Raw genomic sequence first — 19267 nt, 5'->3', positions numbered from 1 at the left:
TGAGCTGCAGGGGACGCGGGTCAGCCAAGGGCCAAGAAAGGTTGCAGGACCAGCCAGCAAGCCTGGGGCTAGGGACCAGTCTAGTCTGTGTAGGTTCCTGGTGCCCTAGAAGGAGGACCGTCTGCTGAGTCGGGAGCCATGCCCTGGAGTGACAGCAGGAGAGAAGGGCCAGAGGTGGCTGACAGGATGTCCCCTCTCATTTCAGGCTGCCCTTTCCTCCTGGGGACCGCGTGACCTTCAACGGGAAGGAGTGTATGTGCCAGAAGTGTTCCCCGCCCACGACACTGGGCAGCAGTGCTCACCTGGCCCAGGGCCTCCGGAGTAAGTGAGGCTGTGCCTCTCTCTAAGGGTGGGTGCTGAGCTGCAAGCTGGGGTGACCGAGCCTCGCATTGTGGGACCAGCACAGTGACAGAGCACTGAACACTGGGGACCCAGTGAGGAATCTCCCTGTTCCCGCTACTAAGTCTTTTGCACAGGCTATGCCCATCACAGCCACCTGGGCTTTTCCATTCCACATGTCTTCTGCTGCCACCCAGCTCTAGGCCTCCTCCTCCAGGAAGCCTTCCCGGTATCCTCTCTGTCCTTCCCTTTTGGTGCTGGCATAAGACCAGGTCCACCTTGATGGCAGAGCCATATGCAGTGTGCAGGGCAGGAGACAGACATCTCCGGGAACCCCTGTGGGTCTCTCATGGACCACTAAGGATGTCCTGTAACTGGCAGATAGGCCGTAGCTGCCACAGTACTGCGCTGCCACTGGCAGAGCCATGCAGCGCTGCCAGGGCGCCGGAGGCATTGACAGTGAGCCCTGCGTTCCCATGACAGCACTCCTTATGCCCCTTGCCGGGACAGGGATGGGGGAGGTTGTTGAGAGCGACTTCATGGTGGCCCAGAGCCACAGAATCCCCCTGCTGAGCCCAGGCAGAGGAACCCAGACAGTCCTCCACTCTCTACTCTGGAGTTCCAGGCGGGCTGGTGGTAACAGAGTGGCAGACATGCCTCGGACCTCTGCAGCAGCCCCAGCTCCAGCCACGGGAGTAGTTGTTAGATAGAGCCAGGCTCTCTGGTGGATGTCATCTGTACCTGCCTTTACTCACTCGTGAGGTACAGCCTTCATGCCCGGGACCTGTGCTTGGATTTGCTCTCTATGGGGTCAGAACTATTATTAGTCCACAAGAACATCACCCTTTCCTTGGTAGTCACAAGTGACTTGCCAGTGGTCATGTAGCAGGTGGGAGGCAGTTATTGCCGGGGCCTCAGAAGCCTCACGAGCCTCACCTGGAGGCTGCCTCTTTGACCTCTGCAGGAGGCAGACTTCTGGCCTTCCTAGCAGTTTGGTCTGGTGTCACTCACAGGCCAGCCATTACTCAGAGAAGCTGCTCAATGCCAGCACTATGGGTGTTTGGGACCACTTTTCTCTGGGGTGGCATCTATACAGAGCTAGGCAGGAGGCTTAGCATCTCCCCCAGTCCCACATTGCATTCACAGAGGCCTGCCCCCATTGGACCCATCAAAAGGGTCTCCAGATCTTGTTAAAAGTCCTCTGGGAACAAATCACCCCTGCCTGGGAGCCACGGGCATGGTGCTCACCAAATGTGGCCCAGCACCATATAAAATGCTGCACAGTTGAGTGTCTCTATAATCCCAGCACTTGCAGTCGGAGGTAGGAAGATCAAGAGTTCAAAGTTATCTTCAACTACATAGTGAGTTTGAGTCCGTGGGCTACCCTGTGTCAACAAGCAAAGCCCCAAACTGTGTCTGCACTGAGCACATGCAGACATCTTCCTTGTCGTTATTCCCAGTGAGTACAATGTGATGACTGTTCACTCGGTGCTTGTGTGCTCCAAAGACCACTGGTCAAGGAGCATTAAGCCCGTGGGAGGTGTGCGCAGAAGTGCAAAGGCTGTCCTCTTCTGGGACAAGACTTCAGTGTCCCAGGCGTCCTGGTTCCCAGCCTTAGAAACTAAGAGGCAGCTGTGCCCACACAGCCCGCAACACAGCACACAACATACCATACATAAGCCGGGTGGTGGTGGCACACATCTTTAATCCCAGCACCCAGAGGGCAGAGGCAAGTGGATCTCCGAGTTCAAGGTCAGGCTGGTCTACAGAGTGAGTTCCAGGACAGCCAGGGCTATACAGAGAAAGCCTGTCTCAAAAACCCAAAAATAATAATAAATAAAAAAAATACCTACACATCCTTGCACAGATACATGCAAGTGTGATGCACACGTCCCCACAGTTATCCCTGTATGCTCACCCGACACCCCCTGCCTGTTGCACTTTGCTTAGAGCCCACATGTCCCTACAGTGAGTGACAAGGACCCTGATGTAGCAGTTCCCTGTGTGGAGGGACCAGCTGGCTCAGCAAAGTAGGGCCAGGACCCTCAGCAGCATGGGGCAGGGTGGGCACAGGGGGGAGGGAAGAGGCATCTGGCAGCCTGATCAGGGCCTCAGACCAGGATACTGCCCTGCAATGAAGAATGCTGGTCCTCACGGCAGGGGTGGAGGCGGGGTTCAGAGAGAGAAAGCACAGATGGGCAGGGTAGATGCAGAAGAAGATGTCTGGGCCTGGGGTAGGCCCCAGCTGACTAGGGCTCAGAACAGAGAGCAGAGGGGGAATGGAATCCCAAATGCAGGGGCCTCACAAGCAGAGGAGGAGCTGGGGACATGTGGATCGAAGAGAATCCCCAGGAGGGGGCTCCGAGCAGGTGAGATGTGGAGCAGGGAGTGGAGGCGGATGCTGGGACTCACCTCTCCAGGAGGGGAACCCAGGCTGGTGGGACTGTACGGCCCAGGAGTAGGATGGCAAGAAGAGCTGGGCTCAGACCTCTCCGGGGAGGTCATGTCCCTCTGGTGAGATGCCATATTATGGGTAAGTTGAACATTCTGCCACCAGCAGAGTGGGAAGTTCCTGTACCAAGAACTGCCAATGCACCTGATCAAGCAGGCCGCCCCCAACCCCAGGCCAGCTTCGACCCAGCACACCCTGGTGTGAGTGTGTGGTTCTGCACCATGATGGATCCAATCTTTTAGAAGGCTGGCTTCATCTCCAACTTGGTTTTCCCAGTCTCCAGCCCAGGCTGCATAATGTTAATGCTCCTCACACACAGGATCAAGCCTCACGACGGGCTGTGCAAGGGCTCCCTTTAACTGTGAGACAGTGTCCTTTTAGCACACCACGGTGCCTGTCCTTCTCCTCTAGGACAGGTGATTCTGTGGGGCCTGAGAGTCTGAGGGATTGAGTGCCCCTGGTGGGGTTGCTGGGCCCTGCAGCAGGAGGCCCCTAGGCCCACAGTGAAGGTGTCTTCTGTTTGTTCTCTGTTCTAGGTTGTGGGGGCTGTGGCTTAGAAATCAAGAACGGCCAGGCCCTGGTGGCTTTGGACAAGCACTGGCACCTGGGCTGCTTCAAGTGCAAGACTTGTGGGAAACTCCTCAATGCGGAATACATCAGCAAGTGAGTGTGGCAGACAGAGCCAACCCAGGAAGGCCTTGCCCACCGCTGCAGGTGGGGCAGGGGGTCCGGTCCTGGTGGGCCGACTAGTCCTGCTGCTGGGTAAAGAACAAGGGCCAGGAATTGCTCTGGTCCCCACAGCCTTCCTCTCCCTTCCTAGCCGCCCTGATGCAGTGCGTTGCAGTGTCCAGCTCTGGCTTGTGGCTAGAAGCAGGGGAATGGGGGCTGCCAGCTGTGACTTCATAGAACACCTGCCTCTCTGTTCCAGGATGTTGCCACCTGCTTGGTGCCTGCACATTCCTGGCACTGGATGCCCCGTGGAGCACATACCAGCTAGATAGATGCTAGCTGCAAGGACTCATGAGGCTGGCTGTCCCATGGGAGCATGGGAGCCTACAGGCACCTGCTCTGATCTGCAGAGATGGACTTTGGGATATCCCCTACCCATCGGCTCAGTGTCCCCCCAGCATGTAGTTAAGGGGTTGAGCCTGCCTGGGGAGGAGACAGCATTTGCCAGAGACTGTGGGATCATGTCTTGAACTGGGGTATATATTAACCCAGGGATCAGGGAGGTGAGGCAGGAAGTGCAGGTGAAGTGAGGTGGGTGGTGATTGAAAGAGTGCCCCCTAGCACAGGAATGTCCTCCTCCACGTTCCAAAAATAGAATCCAAGTAGGGATTGATCAGGCGAAAAAGGACCCCTGGTAAGATTGCATAGAGTGGAGTGTGTGTACACATATGCATGCACAATGCATGTACACACACATGTATGCAATACATATACACATGTGCACACAATGCACACATGCATGCATATCCGTGCACACCCATACATGCATACACATATACATACACACAAATGTCCAGGAGGGCATGTACAGGGTCCTAGAGGCCAATATACTCATGCTGGCACCCAAGTTGACAGTACACCCTGTCACCCAGGGGACTGAATAGAGAGTACCAGGGCTCTCTCTGTGTTCCTGAATAGAATACCATGTGACCCACTGATCACAAAATGAAACATTGTCTAAAACGATGTCCCCAAGCCAAAGTGGGCTTCCACTCAGATGGATGAGTCTGTGAGGCCTGAGTCCCCCACCCTCCATCACAGTCATACTGTGGGGAGTGACTCAGGTGGACAGAGCCTCGTTCGTGTGCAGGACCCTGAAGAAAATGGCAGTGTCGCCCCCCCATCAGGTGCCACCCCACACAGGGCGTTGGTGGCTCACCCACACCAGCATGTTACTTAGCAGCCTCCAGAGCCATCCCAGAACTGAGGGGGAGATCACATTGGTGTTGCCATGGAGATGGAACCTAAGAACTTCCTGGGTTTGCTGTCGATAGATGGGCTTGGGGGGGGGGTCTCCAGGCCTGCATCCTCCCTCCTTCTGGGAGGCACCTCTGGGAGCTGAGGTCAGTGGGGGACAGTCACAGAGGGGCACCCAGCCCTGGGGCACTTGTCCTGAGGCCTTGAGAGGAATTAAGGGAAGGAGCGTGGCACTCAGTCTAAACCCCAACAGCCCGAGTATGCCTTCCTGTCATGGCTGTGGAAATCTCGGTAGGGTTCACAATAGCTGCAGCTCCAGTGGGAATGCTTTAGAGTGGCAGGTGTCCACCCTCCTGTCCCCTCCACACTAACTCCTGTCGAGCTGTGGCCGGTGGCTAGCGACACCACAGCTAGCAACACCAATGGCCTTGGGCACTGAGTGCTTTCGTAAGGCAGTCCCCCACACCCCCTATGAAGACCTCCCTCTCATCTCTCCTGTCTTACTGTGGGAGGGCCTGAGGTTCAGTGACGGTAAGCAACGTACTTGATGGCATTTGAGTCCAAGGCTGTTGGCATGTCTCCCCCCAGCAACCCTTTCCCATCTAGAGTGGGGTGATAGAGGTTCCGCCTGCAACCTCCGTGCCTCCCGGAGCCTTCCCTTCCCTCAGTCCTCTCTCCCGGCCTCTGTGGCCCTTCATTTATTGCTCGGCTCACAGGGTCCAGGAAAAGGGATAGGTAAGCTGGGAGAATATCCTGTCTACACTGTCTTTCCATGACGCTGGGCCGAGGGCTAGCCCGTTTAACACGGAACCGAGCTGGGCACTCTCCTGAGCACAGCTTCCGGAACAGTCTGCCTCTACACTGACTCCTGATGCCACCTGCAGCACTGGGTGCACAGCCACACTTGAAAACACAGGCAGAAGGCAGGACTCACCCCTTCACAGTTCTCACGCCGTGGCGAAGTGGGTGGTCCATGAATGCTGCCTGTCCAGGAATTGTCCCTCGGAGTAGGAGGGAGCTGCCCTGTCTCCATGTTGAGAGAGAGTCCTCTTCTGAGTTTTGTTTCATGGTGGGGGCCAAGTGGGTGGCCCCATGCCCTCCTGACTGCCTGTCTCATTGCAGGGATGGGCTGCCCTACTGTGAGGCTGATTACCACACCAAGTTCGGCATCCGCTGCGATGGCTGTGAGAAGTACATCACGGGCCGCGTGCTGGAGGTAAGAGGCCTGTGGCCAGGGCTTGCACTTTCTGAGAGCTGAGTCATCTCAGAAAGAGCCCCGGATCCTCTAGCCGTCCCTTCCTGTGCCCAGAACGCTTAGCACACTGCAAGCCTTTCCCTTTCCACACAGAGTTCATGTTGATGGCGCCGTGCCGTGTGTGATCTCTTGTGACCCACTTCTTTTCCATAGCCTGACACTCAGAGCTCACTCGGGTGTAAGCATGTGTCAACATGTGTCACACGTCTCCTCACGTGGGACCTGGGATGGGCTAGACTGGTCCTCTTGTTAGGCATGGCATACTCTGATTTACTGTGGTAAATAAGATTACAGTGAACATCTTTTCCCAAGGCTCCGTTCATACGAGTAATCTCCATACTCTCCCTTCAGATAAAGTCCACAGACACATGGATGCCGGGTCGAAACTGCAAATGCTCGCACAGTTTGTGGCAGTCACTGTAAATGGCCTGCTCTTCAGTAGAGTCCTCTCCCACCTCAGCCTCTGCCGACCTGGCTCTGGGAAGGCTCAGCCTTTCCCCAGACCTGAGGCAGGCCGGCTGCTCCGCCTCTTTTTCATAAGTATTGCTTATGCACTGGGGTCTTCACGTTGTTTGAGTGGGTGGTGCAGGAATATTGTGACTTTTGTTTCCTTTATGTCCTGTGAGTCTTGTCCTGTGTGGGGAGCATTGCTGGTATTCATACAGGCCAATCCTGGATTAGGACAAAAGGCCAGCCTGGCCCATCCCACGGAAGCCCCCCCCCCCCACCCTCACCCTGCTCTTCTTCCCCCCCACACACACACTGTCGCTGGAGTTTCACTCTGCCCAGGATCCTCCCCTGTTTCTCTTCCTGAACAAGAGTTCACCCTCGATGGCTTTTGTTATCATTATTATTTTATTTTATTTTATTTTATTTTTTTGCATCAGGGTCTCTTGTAGCCCAAGGCTGGCCTTGGATTTCTTGCGTGGTTGAGGCTGACCTTGAACTCCCGATCCTCCTTCCTCCTGCTCCAGAGTGCTATGTGCCCCGGGAGCTTTTAAAGCAACTTAAGTGGCTCTTATTAAAAAGAGCATCTGCCAGCATCAGCCCCTGGGATGACGGCAACTGTGACCGCTGTGTGGTTTTGCTTCCCTAGACAGCTCACCTGGCCTCCCTGACTCTGAGTGTCCCTCCCCACAGCACACTGAAGCCTGCACTCTGCCCTCCCACCGAAGACCTCGAGCTCAGGAAACCATCCCTGTCTTCCCTTATGGGCCTGGGGCTCCTGCCTCTCCCTTATCTCCTGGTACCTGTGCACCTGGCTGACCACACAGCTGTCCCTCTGTCTTTGAAGATGCCTCTAGGGCTCAGCCAGGTGTGGGGAATCCCCCAGCAGAGCCTCATGTGAACAAAGGCTGCCCTAAATCTCCTGGCCTCTGCCAGAGAGCAGACCTTGGGTGGCATGGTAACCTAATCTTGTCTCACCAAGTTGTGACCTTGTGGGCTGATCTGGGATCCAGCCTCTGCCATTGCTGTGGCTACTAAAAGCACAGTTTGGGAACCTGGTCCACTTCAGAGCAGAGCCCAGCAGACCCTCCTCTAGAAAAGCTGGCCTAGGTGGGCAGACACGGCCCAGTGCTGAGAGCTGGCCTTGGAGAGAGTTGGTGAGGTTTGCTTTGCGCTAGGACACGTCCCATGTCCCATATCTCAGCTCTGAGTTGCCCCAGGACAACGCACGGGAGGGACATCCTTATGAGGCCATTGGTGTCCCACGTGCATGGTGAGAGCAAGGCAAGCACATGACCCACATCTGTAGAGTGAGCATCCCTGTTGTATCTCTGAGCCAAGTGCAGAAGTCGAGACTAGGTGCTATGAAACACTGTTGGTATACTCTGGACTGGGGAAAGGGGCTGTCCTAGCTGACAGCATCTGGACAGTCCTGGTTTTCCTCTACAGCCTACAGTGGAGGAGGAAGGGCTTCCCAGGGAGTTGCACACTTTTGGTTTTGCTTTTTCTGGGGGCGAGTGTGCTGCGGTGGTGGTGGCGGCGGCGGCGGCGGTGGCGGCGGCGGCGGTGACTGGAGGTGGCATGGCTGAGTGATTATGCTGCGGGCTCTGCACAGCTCTGAGCATCCTCCTGGCGGGCGTGAGGTGGGAGCTGCTGCGGGTGGAGACAGCCAGCTCTGCAGAAGGGAGCAGCAGCGATGCTGCAGTGGCACTTGCCTGACGCTGGGCCAGGCAGCCTGGCGCCCGGCTGGTGACACTGGGCTCTCGGGGAGCTGCAGGAACGAGTGACTTATTGGAAGAAAGAGAAAGAGGACAAGATTGCTGCGGAGGCTGGCTGAGAGCGAGGGTGACACCTCAGGGTAGGCGGTCCAGGCTCGTGCACTGAGAAGGGCTGGGGACAGACCCTGTGCAGGTAGGAAGCCTGGCAGAGCTGGCAGGAGCTGTGCTGAGCCAGGTGGGCGGGCTGCTGGAGGTCCCGGCAGTCCCTCTGGCCCCCGAGACCATTTTCAGCCCCCCAGCTGTCCTCTCTGTGAGGCCCAAGTGGGAGCCTCCTTTGCTCCCCCACAGCGGCCTCATTTGGGCTGTGACTGTGTGAGGTAGGCACGGTGCCATCTTAAGCTCTTGGAGCCAACAGTACTGCCTGGGGAATGTGCGTTCCTGGCGATGGAGGGTTCTCCTCCCCTCTGCTTGTCCTCTGTCACTCGTGGACAGCAGTCCTGAGGAGCCTGCTCCCTGGGGACCTGTAGGGTCCAGGAGGGGTGTTAGCAGAGATGGATGGATGAGAGCAGAGGCGGCCTGTGGGCGACCAGGCAGAGCTCACACCTGAAGTGGCTGGAGTCAACACGCAGAGGGCTGCAGTGTGCCGGAGGATTCCGGAGGCACGTCCTCAGGGAGTCCTTTGGAGCTCAGTGTAGGAGAGAGATGCAGAAGGAGCGTGTCTCCCTGGCAGTCCAGAGCCGAGTCCTTAGCTAGCCATTTTATAACCCCCATTCCTTCTCTCTGCAAAGGTGGGGGTGAGCACGGTATGGGGGTGTAACTTGGCCCACTCTATTAACCCTGATGGCATCATGGTTTGGACCCCACTTTCAGTGTGGTTTTAAACCCATGGCTATTTCCATGGTAACATGAAGCCCAGGTCCCTCTGGGACCACTAATTAATTCCTTCCCTCTTTCTTCCCTCCTTCCATCCATCTTTCCTTTCCTTCTCCATTCCTGGTATTAGTTCCCATGGGACTTTCTGTGTCCCACTGTGAGCTGGGGGCTGGCTCCACACAAAGGAGGTAACCGGGTCCCTGCCATGGAGGATGAGAGGAGCTTGTGCAGGAAAGGAGGCTGCCCGGGCTGCTTTGCCCTGGGTCGGGGGCCCACACAAACACTTCTGCTTCTATACACATCTCCTGACATGATGGGATGTTCCTTTCAGCTGCCCGCTTCTGTATTCCCACGGGCACTTTGCTTGCCACTTTGCATGCACGCGCTCTGCTCTTTACTACTGGCAGAGGAAAAACTGTGTTTTCAAAGAGTTGGGAGCTTTTGAAAGCTGAAGATAGCAACGAAGACCGCATCTTAAGCCTCTAAAACCAGTGTGCTTATTTCAAAAGTGTATTCAAGAGGCTTATGTAAAATAAACAATAAAATTGCTCCTAGCGAATGCTGACACATAAACTATTCAATATTTAGAAATGATATTTTTGCATTTCACCTACACACACACACACATCCATACACACACACACACACACACACACACACACACACACACTCCCATTCACATGTACACATAGAGGCAACCCACAGACTTACACATGGATACAATACCCAGAGACACACAGACACACAGCATGTCACATGCAAGTGCACAGACACAGAGGCATATATGTACAAATGGACAACACGAATAGGCACACAAACACACATACGGATACAGGCATGAGTGTGTATACCACTGTAGGCTGGGGGCCTCAGCTGTTCCCACAAGTGTTTGGCTCCAACTCTCTGTCCCCAGGGAGTACTTGTGCTTGACTGTGGGCCTGTGTTCCCCCTCAGAGTACCTTTCATGGATGCATCCCTGGGTGGGCCTTAAGGGTGGTTGTATGGGTGGGTAGATGGCACAGTTTCCCAAGATGAGTTTCTAAGTGGAGCTGACGGTGAGGATCAAGAGGGGAGGTGGGGACAGGGGCACCCAGGGGGCCTGGTATGTCAGTGGCAGATCCTGAGAAGTGAGGAGCTGGGGTTGGTAAGGGGGATGAGCACAGAGACAGAGACAGAGTCTGGGCAGGGACTTCAGAGCTCTGGAGCTTTTCTGGGCATGCACTAACTTGGCTCTTCTTTTGGGAACAAGTGGTTCCCCCAGGGTCTCAGGTGGAAGAGCCCTGGGGACTCCATGCAGCTGCAGCCATCAGGCACTCCTGGCACTCATTGCCTGGGGACTACTCTGGGTCCTGGCTCTGTCTTGTAAATTTCATTTCCTCATTGCACCGTGGCAACCAGGACTTTAAGCATCAGTCTTGGACATTCACAGGGAATTTGCAAACCAGGCATGGTGGCACCCACCTGGAATTCCAGTATTCAGAGGTGGCGGCAGGAGACTACCCTCAGTGGGCTCCACAGCCAAATGGTGTCTTCTAAGATACCTGGGACTCAGGCCTCCCACTTTATGTCTCCCTCACAGATGAATTGTTCTAGAATGTAAGAATCCTTGAAATGTGGCTCAGCTGTTGTCTGCCATGCTTTGTAGATGAGTGGTCCCCAGCAAGAATGAGAACAGTGGTCTCTCCTAGCTGTGAGGCTGAGGATGCTTGTCCCCACGCAGTCAAGATGTGTGGTCACTGGGGGAAGGGTGGTGCTAGGGGGCACTGGCTCACCGGTGGCTCAGACTTAGGTGTGGGGCTCTGCAGTGAGTCAGGCATATGCCATGACAATACGAGAAGGCACCCACAGAGTAGGTACTCTGTGACCACCTCCCCTTCACCATTACCCTGTGGCACCACCAGGTATAGGAACTGACCACACAGTTCGGGGGTACAGGGAATTGGGAGTCCCAGAACCAGCAGGGGCTCAGCCACAGCCAGTCTGCCTGCCCCAAGGCTATGGCACATTCTGGGGAGTGGTATCTGCTCCAGGCTGGAAGCCTGCCAAGCCGGCTAAAGCCGCAGCTCTGCCCTACGAGTCCTCAGGCCTTGGGTAGGTCTTCTGGCTTCCCTGGGCCTCAGGTTCCTCATCTGAGCAGTGGGTGTGGATGACAATGCCTGCACAGACAATGGACATGGATACATAGAAGGCCCTGAATGCATTGCTTGACACATGCTTGACACATGCATTGACACATGTCACATGCTTGACACATGGACAAGAATACCATTAGGGACCGACCTCTTCCAGACGCAGAGGGAGCCCAAGTGGTACAGTTAACCACCGAGAATTTGCTAAAACACACACACTCCAAGGCATCTCAGGCATCTGCAGTCATTGTCCAAACCTCTGCTCACTGGTTCCACAGCTTCCCCATCCTCCAAAAGGAACCCTCCATACAGGGAGGGTCACCTCTGGCCCCTGGCTGCCTCTGTGGATTTGCCTGTTCTCGATGTTTCTGAGTCACACTGCTGACCTGACATGGCTGGCTTCCTCTCCTTCAGTGTTCACAGGCTGTCCACGCTGTGGCACCTGTGGGTACCTCCTTCTTTCTACAGCCACACAGCAGCCTATGGATGGATGTGTCGCTCTGCCTCCTTCACAGAGCTTCCTCTCTGTCCCCCATTGTTAAAGCTGTCATAGCCACTTCCACCATAGCCCCACCCACCACTCCCATAGCTTCTGTCTTCTCCAGAGTAACCAGGACTGCCTCCCCTATAACCATCACCATTGCCAAACTCACTAGAGCCATCAACACTGCCACCGTATCCACCAACGCTATGGTCACTGATGTTTCCTCCATGACCAAGACTGTCATTGTCACCCAGGCTGCCTCCACCACCACTGCCAGAGTTTCCAGAACCATATGGGCCTGCAGGAAGTGCTGGCCATCTCAGGGTTTACTTCTTAACTTTGTCAACTTCTCAGTGTGGCTGCCACTCTCATGGTGGCCACTCACCGCGTGGCATTTCTGAACGGCAGCCTTATTCACAGAGTCGTGGTCCTCACAGGTGATGAGCAATGCTGTTCTTTCCCCTGCTGTCCATCACCATTCCAGCCACTTTGCTTTCCCTAGCCGGGCAAAGTAACCTCCAGGTGGCTGTCCTCGGTGGTGGGCAGGGAGATGGCAGACAGGTCAGTGGCTGTGGCGGGACAGACAGCTGTAATGACAGAGGTAGCAGAGGTGTCTTTGGCTGTGGTCATAGAAGGAAAGATCTTTCACAGGTAAGCGGGCACCTAGTCTTTGAGAGTCTTCTCTCAGCTGTCTTTGAGTTCACTGTTCTTTTGTACACATTGCGTGGCCCTGCATTCATGGCTTCATCCACCTCCTGCCCTGTGGCAGCGAATGTTCTCTGTGGTTCCTCAGACATCCAGAGATGGTTTGAAAGTCCCACTCTCCAAGGAGAGCTTGCTTCCACCTGTTCATGCTCTTTAGGAGCCTGACTTAAACCTGAAAGCAGATGAGAGCTTTCAATAACACTTCCTCAGCCTCATCCACAGGGAAAAATGCTGTTTCTTTCTTGTCTGGGCTGTGTCTTATTGAATGGCAACAGTTCTTTACATATTCTGGATCCTGTGTTCTTACTGGGTCTATGACTTGCAAAGCTGTTCTCCCCTTCTTCAGCTTGTCTTCTTAGCTTTCTGCCAGTGCCCTTTGATCAACATGAGCTTTTGGTGGGTCTTGCCGAAGCCTGGTTTCTAATTGTTCTTCTGTTTGTTTATGGTTTGGCTGTCCAATCTAAGTCTCCATCCGGGCTAACATGGGCTTTGTGCGAGCTTTTCTCTTGATGGTTGTGCTGTTTTGGATCTTGTAGTTAGGTCTTCTGTCTGTTTATGGAACTCTTGGACTTGGGTATCCATGACATGTACTGACATGCAGAGAAGAGTGGCCATGTACACCTGGACACACTTCCACAAATCAGACGCACTCAGGTAGCCACCACCCAAGCCAGGACCACAACACCCCCAGCCTCTGTGGACTTTTTCTGGTCAGCACAGGACAGTCACCACCGTCTGGAGTCCCTCTCATTTGGGCCCCGATAAACCTGGGCCCGGCTCCCCTGTGCTGGCTTCTCTTCCTTACTGTTCGGACCGTCTGCATCCTCTATGTTCTGTGCATCTCTATGCATCCTCTGTCATCTGCCCACCGAATGACCTTGCTCAAGTCCCCCCTCCACCGCCACGCCTCTTACGACAGTGAAGGCTATACTGCACCCACAGTGTATTATGTAAAGGACTGCCACAGAACTGACCCCCTGGGATGTGTGGAACTGAGTAGTGTGCCCGTGTGTGCACAGTGTGGCAAGTCATAGGGATGGCAGCAACTGTTACGGGGGGAAACCCAGTCTCTTGTCTCTCTGTCTATCTGTCTCTCTCCAATGTGTTTCTATCTCTGTGTATGCCACATGTGCGGCATACCTGAAGAGGACATAGGATAACCTGGAGCTGGAGTTATAGGTAATTGTGAGCTGTCCGACTTAGGTTCTGGGAACCGAACTCAGGTCACCTGGATGATCGGCAAGCTCTCTTAACTGCTGAGCAATCTCTCCAGCCCTGAACCTAGTGTCTCAGAAACTGTTTCCACCAGCGTTCTATGTCCCTTTAAGTTCACAAATGGACACAGGGCTTGTTGACCCTGGGGCTGTCACAGAGCTGCTGGGAGGACTTGTGGGGAGCAGGGGGAAGGTAGGAAGGTCATGAACTGGGAACATTAATTCTGGAAATCAGCCGACTTTTCTAAAAATACAGAGTGGTTTTCAACCTTTGCTCAGCACTCAGAACACAGCACTCCCCTGCCTACTCTCTATGCTGTCTATTGTAATCACCAAAATGACCGGGACCCTTACCCGGTCATTCAGGCTGGCACTGGGTGCGACTACTGTCCATGAAGCAGTTCCGTCCTGGAAGGGCCCAGGCACCAGCCCTGCCAGCAAACCTTGGTGTGTTCTGGGGGGAAGAAGCCCGGACACTCACCAAGCATTGAGGAATGGATCGGAAGGGATGAGATTAGGGGGCATCGGGGAGACTCCTATGAAGGAGGTGGCTTTGGGAGGAAACAAGACCATTTGGTGAGGCGGGGAGGTCCAGAGGAACCCACTGGGCAGAGCTAACATGCGCAGGGGCCAGGGCCAGGGTCAGCCACCATAGATGGGGTCTCTCCTCTCTGCCTTGAGGATCCCTTGGCCCAAGACATGAGCATGGGTGGGGCTGAGTTGATAGCCAGGAGGCAAGTGATAGAGCAGCCGGCAAGGCCCCCACAGGGAAGATTCTAGATTCTCCCTTCCCGTGTGCAGGGGCCTTGGCCTAGTTTTTTCAAGGAAGAAGAGGCAGAGGTAGGGAGTGAGGTAAGGTGCTCTTAGCACCCCCCTTCTTATTCAGGAAGGTGCCAATTAAGATTCAAGTTCAGAAGCGGGCGTGGAGCCTCTTCCCGTTTTAGGATGCTGTGAGACACGGGCTTCATCTTTCACGTTCAGCTGCAGGCCCACCTGCCGCACCCTGGGAGCAGCATTCTCGGCTGGGGGTGGTGGAAACAGCACTTTAGGATTTTTTTTTTCTTGGCACCATGCAGAAGTAAGCCAGAGGCCAGAAATTACAATTAGTGTAATCTAGTTATTGTTTTAGGATTAAAATTTGTAATCTAATTTAACAGTTATAAAGAATGACTAAACTAGAAAGTGCCAATTGAGGGAATGGAGGAGGACAGAGATACAAACACAAAAACAAAACAAAACAGCTCCAAGCTATCCTCCCTGTTCCCAGCACCAGAGAAATGAAGTTGCCTCCTCCTACCCTCCGATCCTGGCTTTCACCTATTGTCCCCCAGGACATGTGGAAGTGAAGGGACCAGACCCTCTTTTGATACTGATCTGTCCATAGCCATACTCGGGAGTGGTTCTCTGCACATCTGGTCTCCAGAGATCAAGGATAAGGCAGGCAGAGCTAGATCTCCCAGCCTTTGAACCGGCCCTGGATGCCCTGGGTGTCCCCTGTCTAACTTATGCAGATTTTTGGTCCCGGTGGCTGCTGGGCCTTTGATGTGCTCACAGTCCAGCTTTTCCAGATGTGTGCACAGGGAAGTTGCCCCACCCCACCCCACCCCAAGTGCTATGGCCTAGTGGGTACCCACTGCAGTGGTAACACTTACCTGCTTTGTGTTTTCCCCAGGCCGGGGAGAAGCACTACCACCCTTCATGCGCGCTATGCGTCAGGTGCGGCCAGATGTTCTCAGAGGGAGAGGAGATGTACCTGCAAGGTAAGCTTTTGGATGTGCCTATTGTTCACTGTGCTGGGGGTGAAATTGGTCATAGTGCGGCTGGGAGCTGACATTGTCACACACACACACACACACACACACACACACACACACACACACACACCTCTACTCAGCAGCATCACCACTGAGGGTGTCAGTGAACCTGAGTGAGCGAGATCAGGCTGCCAAAGAGCAGGTTGTGAGGTCCCACCGCTGCCCTTCAGGCCTTGTTCCCACTCGAGAACTCAGAGACTTTCAGTTGTGCCCCACCCGAGTCTTGGCCTGTGGTACCCCTTGTCACATTGCAGCAAGACCAGGTTTCCTTCCTGACGTGTGGAGAGGAGCATCCTTCATAACATTGGCAAAGGAAAACTGAGAGAAGAGAGCCTTCAGATGTGTTCACTGGAACCCCACCCACTCTCCATTAAAAATCATATTAACAGGGCCAGCGAGGTGGCTCAATGCTTATAGACCCTTCCTGCACAATTGACGACCTGAGTTCCACTCCTGGAACCCAAGTAAAGGTGGAAACTGACTCTACAAAGTTGCCCTCTGACCTTCACACATGTGCCGCGGTGCACGTGCCCCCACCCAACACCCGTAAAATAAAACCACAATAATCATGTCAAAATGGAAAATGACAGTGACGGAGCTTAGCCACCTTCGTGGCTACGTGTCTCACTTTAGAATCATGCAATGTTTCATTCCCTAAAATAGGATGAGTGGCCCATAGCGCAGCAGAGGACTTGGTGGTGGAGACCTAAGGGAGCCACAGATGGCAGGAGGGGCAGAGAGGTGATGGTATTGCCAGGTCACATTCCCCCTGAGGCAGTGTGGGAGACAGAGCAACCAACTGAAGGTAGCTCCAGGTCCCACAGGTGCTTAGGAGCTTGCCAGCCTATCAGGCCTGAAGGGGATGTCATGCCTAGTCCCTTTCAGTCCTGTCTCTCGGAAAGTCGGAGAGGCAGCATGGTTTCATCTCAAAACTCTACTGGGAATGACATCATTGGGTTAAGATGTTCAGTCTGGGCCTGGTGCAAGAGCTTGGTCAGAAGTCATAGCCTCGGCAACTGTCATTGGACAGAGGGCTCCTTGGGACTCCTGGGGCTGGAGACCAAGCCAGGTTTCACAGCCTCTCTTCCTAGATGAGTCTTTCAGACAGGGTTCGTGGCTGCTATTAAATTCCGATGGTAGCATTTAGTGTTCCCTCATTTCTTTCCTATTGGTTGAAAGCAGAGCAGGGAGGCAATGTTCCTGGTAGGAGAGGAAACAGTTTTCTCTTCATCTTTCCTAGCTTAGTGGGCCCCCCTGTGATGGACGGTAGGTGAAGGATAAAAGGGCATTGAGAAGTGTATGAATGAGTGGCCCTCTTGCACACACAAGAGAGCCAGGGTGGATCTCAGAGGGCAGCTTTGACTTCTGGCTGACATACCACTTTCTTAGCCATGAGAAAAGATGTGTGTGTGTGTGTGGGGGGGGTCTTTCTGTTGCAGGTGCTAATCGCACCCCCCCCAGTGATGGGATCCCGGTGACTCAGTCTCCCCATCTGCCAGGTGAAGGTGTGCCCTTATATGTAGAGACCTCTATACAGATCTGAATTTCCCCTTGTAGTGAGTGGCCTCCTTTCTGTTGTATCATTTCTGAGTTTTCTGGGTCCCCAGGTAACCAGCTCAAAGTGATCCTTCTGCCACAGAAGACACAGGTGTCACATGCTGCTGCCTGGTCGTATGTTGGGGTAGCTTGTTCTGACCCTTTGATCTCAAGGGAGAAGCTATGTAATCCTAGTTTCAGCTCTGATATTGTGATAAAATATCCCAATCAAAAGCAGCATCGAGGAGGAAATGGTTAATGGCTCATGATTCCAGCTTGGGCCGTTATTGCAGGGAAGTCAAGGCAGGGACTTTCAGCAGCCAGTCACATCCACAGTCAAGATCAGAGAGAAACCATGCTGCTTGCTCAGTACTCAGCTAGCCATTTCTGCTCCTATGCAGTCCAGGGCACAAAGCCAGGGAATGGTGTCGCCCATGATGGGCTGAGTCATCTTACATCAATTAAAATTTAAGACCAACCTGATCTAGCCAACTCCTCAAGTGAAACTCTTCTCAGATGATTCTAGGCTGTGTCAAGCTGACAGTGAAAACTAACCAGCACATGTGTCTAGGGTGGGGTCCCTTACTTAAAGTCGGGCAAGGCTCAGACACCAGAGGTGAGTGAGGAATGCCACCAGGCAGGAAGGGTGGCCAGGCACCTGGAGGGAAGGATTCTCAGTGACTTGACTTGCATTATTCTGGCTAAAACTGGGCTAGGGGGTTCCAAAAACAGGGGGAGCAGAGGTCAAGGACTGGAGCAGAGGTCACAGCCTAGTCTAGACTGGAATTTAATTAAGGAACAAGGACCTGTGTCTCCCACTTCCCACCAAGTGCCGGGGACAGACAGGTGAGGCAGGCCAGTCCACCCTCCAGAGCAGTTAGCCAGAGGGAGCCACTGTGAGGCCAAGATATCCCAGACACAGCAGCAGAAGGCTGGGAGTACTGCTTGGAGGAGGTGTGGGCAGGGCTTGCCTTGGCCATGGTGAGAGGCTGGAGGCTGAAGGATGAATAGGTGAATAGGAAGGCAGAGCCCCTGTCAGGAGCCTACATTCAAGCTGAAAGTGACAGAGGATTGCCTCGGCCTGGCGAGCTGGTCCTTACCTGACTGGATGCAGCAAGAGGAGAGAGCTCACTCCCCAACCCCTGCCTAGGGCTAGCAAGAGAGACAGAAACAGGCTGCTTGAGAGGTGTGGCTTCATCCCAGAGCACATGACCAGGGGACCCTGGGATGAGTTGGGGGTGGGGGCCGAGGACCAGCAATAGGGTGGGCATGATCAGTGGGCCAAGTGAGGATGGCCTTGTGTTGATAGTTCATCTCCTTGGCAACTTACTCTTTCTCCTGGGGTCCCGGGGGCAGCGGAGCAGGACTAGGCAGGGGGCAGAGCTGGTGGCAGCTGGATCTGTTGTGTTCTGTCTACAGACCAGTGCTGAGTAACCACAGAGAGGCATTCCAATCTGTGTGTCAGACAGGCCTCCCTTTTCTGAGGCAAGCCCTGGCTGGGGATGATGTCAGATGTGTCAGACTGGTCCCCGCTGTCGCCTGTGGTTCCCAAGGCCGGATCCTGAGAGTCAGGCCAGCCGCTGTGGCTGCCTCATGGGAGGCCCTCTGCAGAGGCTCCGCTGTCAATGTCAATGGGGCCCTTAGACAGAGGGCCGGCCAATGCCAAGCACGGCTTGCTGGGACAGTGGCTTGGGGACACGTGCTCACATGAAGGTGTCCTCATCTCTGAAAACAAAGATCCCCTTCATGAGTCTGGGCCAGTCCAACCATTGCTGTGGGACCTTCCAGGGCTTTCTGTGGGCATGGGGTCCAGGCTGCCCTCTCAGGCATGGGTTTTGCACCCTGCAATGAGGGTCTGACCAGGCTAGTGGCACTTATTGATGCTCTCTGGGGAGATGAAGCCTATGGCCAGGGCCTTGTGTGGGACACTGCCATTTCCGGCCACCCCGAGGCCTTCTGTTTGGCTCTTCACACCAACTCTCCATGAAGGTGGTGTTTGGTTGGTTGCTGATGCTGTGACCAGAGCTCTGGCAAGTGTGGGTGCTGTGACTTTCATGGTGTCCTGGCCATGAGAACTTCTTTCCTCCTCCTGCCTCTGGACTCTGAGAGCGTCCCTCTGGCCACCCTAGGCTGGGCAGTGTGCCCAGGCTCCCTGGCACTCATGCTGCTGTCCATAGAAGTAACTGGCCCACACTGGGACGTTCTCCCCTTTCCTCATGTCATTGCCTCCCATGAGCCAAGCTGCTCGAAGCTTAGGTGCTGGGGTCTCAATGTCACAGAGAGGAGGTGTGTTTGGAGGGTATGGGGCAGGTATCCATGCACGGACGCCACAGCCAAAACTACTCTCTGACTTCTTCCTCTTGGGACTCTGTCCA

At 54.4% G+C, this 19267-nt stretch overlaps 1 protein-coding gene across 33 annotated transcripts in view; it reads left to right on the top strand.

The window, feature by feature from the left end:
- The window catches only part of Ablim2 (actin binding LIM protein family member 2), a 125515-nt gene that overhangs the window by 48876 nt on the left and 57372 nt on the right, over positions 1–19267 (top strand). For all 33 annotated transcript variants that reach the window (XR_013042712.1, XR_013042705.1, XR_013042700.1 and 30 more), the window contains exons 4-7: positions 206–321; positions 3328–3454; positions 5840–5933; positions 15215–15302. Coding sequence is in view for 1 of the 33 variants with exons in the window: in XM_042285868.2 (XP_042141802.1) it covers positions 206–321; positions 3328–3454; positions 5840–5933; positions 15215–15302 (425 nt within the window). In the remaining 32 variants the exon portion in view is untranslated. The remainder of the gene's footprint in view (positions 1–205; positions 322–3327; positions 3455–5839; positions 5934–15214; positions 15303–19267) is intronic.

This window comes from Peromyscus maniculatus, chromosome 10 (genome assembly GCF_049852395.1).
Source record: "Peromyscus maniculatus bairdii isolate BWxNUB_F1_BW_parent chromosome 10, HU_Pman_BW_mat_3.1, whole genome shotgun sequence".
Lineage (NCBI taxonomy): Eukaryota > Metazoa > Chordata > Mammalia > Rodentia > Cricetidae > Peromyscus > Peromyscus maniculatus.
The sequence above is the reverse complement of the archived record's forward strand: the minus strand, read 5'-3'. Positions and strand labels throughout refer to the sequence as shown.